This window comes from Notolepis coatsorum, assembly GCF_963971535.1.
Source record: "Notolepis coatsorum genome assembly, chromosome: 17".
NCBI classification, from domain to species: domain Eukaryota; kingdom Metazoa; phylum Chordata; class Actinopteri; order Aulopiformes; family Paralepididae; genus Notolepis; species Notolepis coatsorum.
In genome coordinates this window covers 80,717,300-80,720,919 of record NC_140181.1, presented here as the reverse complement: position 1 = coordinate 80,720,919, position 3,620 = coordinate 80,717,300, and the positions used below count along the sequence as shown (strand labels likewise).

The 3,620-nt window shown below is 51.8% G+C and overlaps 1 protein-coding gene across 1 annotated transcript; it reads left to right on the top strand.

Moving 5' to 3' along the window:
• The first annotated feature begins 1,895 nt into the window (after window positions 1-1,895).
• On the top strand, window positions 1,896-3,343 carry ngfa (nerve growth factor a (beta polypeptide)). The gene has a single exon (XM_084334039.1). It carries the CDS (start codon window positions 1,902-1,904, stop codon window positions 2,766-2,768), a length of 867 nt encoding a protein of 288 aa, XP_084190165.1. The 5' UTR covers window positions 1,896-1,901; the 3' UTR covers window positions 2,769-3,343.
• The last annotated feature ends 277 nt before the right edge of the window (window positions 3,344-3,620 follow it).

Here is a 3,620-nt window from a genome sequence, read left to right as displayed (position 1 = left end):
AGACATACTGCTGCTGCTTTGGTCATAAATCATGGTTGTGATGAACATGAGTATTGTAGTTTTTTCTGGATGCTCTGGGACTACGCTTTACTGTATACCCATAGAGCTTGTCTTTTTAGGTTCATTTTGTAATAACTACAATGCACACGTTTCTCATGATGATACATTATATTTAAAGCACATGGAAATACACATGTGTTTGTGGAATTATCCTTTAAGACAATAGACACATGTAGTCATGTTGTAGTCATGGCAAAGCTCACACTGTCAACAAAGTAAGCAGCCTATAATCCATTCGTAGACACGGACGCCTCTAAAATGTAGATCGCCCTGCTCAGCCAATCAGTAGTCCTAATTTGTATATTTTGTACCCAGTTTAATCACCTGTACAATGTATATATTGCTGTTGCACTTGTAACATTTGCACCCTGGTTGGATGCCAAACCTCTTTTTGTTGTACTGTACTTACTTGTGCTGTATGACGACAATACAATTTAATCTATTAAGTGTTTAAAAACCAAAACAAATTCATTACCTTTATCGTTACCGAGATGAATGTACTGCAATATGGATTTCAGGCCGTATAGCCCCCAGGCCTGTGTGTGTGATAGATGTGAGAGGCTAAATCCTTCAGGAATCAGGTAGCTGGCATAGCCTTCTATTCCAGGCTACATTCCTCTCCATATATGTCCACTCACATAGAAAGATTCCCACCTTCAGTCACACGGCGGCGTTCAGTTGACGGGTCACATTCAGAGGTTTTTCCGATCTTGGAACACACCGGCTGTTCCCCTCAGACCTACCGGGAGATTAGGATTGTTGTGAGGACGCTTTTGTTTCTCTATAAACCTGTTTGCCTAATTGTTAATCTGTTAACGGTATTCATGGGTTTATTGTGCTATTGTGTGTGTGTTTCAGAGCTGTGGTTCAGCGGGGTCCAGATGGCAGGCGTGAGGGGCCCGGCCTGCACTGGAGTCAGGCTCTAGAGCCCACAGGGCCTCACACTTCAACCGGACACATTCCACAGGTACACACATACCGCAACGACACTCACATACACATAGTTCAAGGGTCAAATGTTTCCCCATAGAGGTGAGAGGATAAGAGTAAATGTGTGCATGCACCTGGAGTGCTGACCTGACCAAAAGAAAGAAAGAAAGGGAAAGAAAACGACTTAAACACAGTTCTGCTGAAGATCATACGATGTCTGTTCTTTGACATAATGAGGTTAATCGTGCGCGTGGTCAAATCTTCTTGGTTGATACAAATGTATTGTTAAAACACGGCTAATCAAATACGATTTAGGTTAGGAGTTCAGTGGTGGACTTGACTTTCTCTGGCCGGGAGAACGGGTCAAGCACCCCCCCTCGATCTGTGGGATCGTCTTTTAAGATGTCTGGGAGGATAGGGGGCGGAGGAGGGACGACCAGGTGAGGGGCAAGGAAAGGGGGCGGAGGAGGGACGACCAGGTGAGGGGCAAGGAAAGGGGGCGGAGGAGGGACGACCAGGTGAGGGGCAAGGAAAGGGGGCGGAGGAGGGACGACCAGGTGAGGGGCAAGGAAAGGGGGCGGAGGAAGGACGACCAGGTGAGGGGCGAGGAAAGGGGGCGGAGGAGGGACGACCAGGTGAGGGGCAAGGAAAGGGGGCGGAGGAGGGACGATCAGGTGAGGGGCGAGGAAAGGGGGCGGAGGAGGGACGATCAGGTGAGGGGCGAGGAAAGGGGGCGGAGGAGGGACGACCAGGTGAGGGGCGAGGAAAGGAAGGTACAGGGGAGAGGGAGGTGTTAACAAAAGGCCTTGAAAGGAAATTCCACCGTGTGTATGTCCTTGTGTGTCGTTAAAAATGTAAACAAAATGTAACGTTATGGTTGTGTATTTCCGTGTCCGTCAGGACGTGTGCCCATGAGGTCGTCCCCACTGGTCCTGCTCCTCCTGATCGGCGTCCCGGCTGTACTGAACATGGGAGGTGGACGGGCCCTGAGCACCGGGGCAGCCAACCACAGAGCAGGACAGCAGACAGCGGCCAATCACAGAGCAGGACAGCAGCAGATGGCATCGAGGGACCACCTCTCCGAGCACCACTCGTCACAGGACTATCAGAGGACCAGCCACCATAGGACCAGAAGGCTTCATAGGGCAGCCTCACAAGCCCAGGACAGGAGCCCCGTCGTGGGCCACTCTAAGTCGGATTCCCTCTCCGACTCTTCCATCCCGGAGGTGGACCCCAAACTCTTCTCCAAGAGGCGTTACCGCTCCTCGCCCCGTGTCGTCTTCAGCGAGGTGCCGCCTTCGCACGACGCCCTGGGTGAGGGCGAGGCCGAGGACATTGGGGGCGCGAGGGGGGTGCGGGTCAGGCGGCGGGCGGGCACGCAGCCCATGCACCGCGGGGAGTACTCGGTCTGCGACAGCATCAACACCTGGGTGGGCAACCTGACGCGGGCCACGGACATAGCCGGGAATGAGGTGACCGTGCTGCCCAACGTCAAGATCGACAACGTGGTGAAGAAGCAGTTCTTCTACGAGACCACCTGCCGGTCCCAGTCGCACAGCATCCCCGGCGGGGGCGGCAACAAGGGCGGGAAGCAGGGCAAGCAGAGCGCCAAGTCCGGCTGCCGTGGCATCGACAGCCGCCACTGGAACTCCTACTGCACCAACACGCACACGTACGTGCGCGCCCTCACCATCTTCAAGGACCAGACCGCCTGGCGCCTCATCCGCATCAACGCGGCGTGCGTGTGCGTCCTCAGCCGCAAGTCCTGGAGGCACTGACCGGGAAAGGACCCGCTGAACTATGAACTCTGACCTCTCTCTCTCTCACACACACACACACACACTCGCTCACTCGTCATCATCCAGCGCATACAAACTCTTCCTCCAACAGCAACTGCACCTTTATTGCCAATACTGTAACCCTGTTCACCCCACCTTCGCACACACACACAGACACATACACGTACAGTCATACACACAGACATACTGTACACAGCTGGCCATGTCACCACATCATCCACACACTCTCACACAAGCACACACACACGTACACATGCATACACAATCACACACACACACACACACACACACATAGCCGGGCCGTTTCACCACATCATCCACACCCTCTCACACAAGCACACACACTCTCACACAAGCACACACACACACACATGCACACACACACGCTCAAGCACACATTCACCCCCACCAGCTTCATCCAACCCCCTCGGCCCCCGACCCTACCTCAGTCCGAGAAGTCCTGGTTGTTTTAAGTTATAAGGACTGCATGTCATATTTATGGTTTATACAGTCAAATATGAAATATATATATATATATGTGTATATATATACAAAACGAATTCATGCTTTTAATGTTGTTGTTGTTGTTTTTGTTGTTGTTGTTGTTGTGTTGTTGTTCATGCTGTTATTTATTAAACACCTCAGTACATGCCTGGGTTTTTGTGCGTCAGTTCAGAGCTAGTGTTGCCGGTCACCTTCTGTCGTGACCTTTCTTAAGATGACGCCAGCACTTGCGCAGCACATTAAGCACCCAAGGAATCCCAGACTCTCACTAAGTACCACTGGAAATAACTGTTGAGACGGCTTACTAATGCCACGACTAGACCCTCT

Bases quoted from the DNA above. Each gene is read 5' to 3' on its own strand.
- ngfa (XM_084334039.1), top strand. From the start codon at position 1,902: ATGAGGTCGTCCCCACTGGTCCTGCTCCTCCTGATCGGCGTCCCGGCT.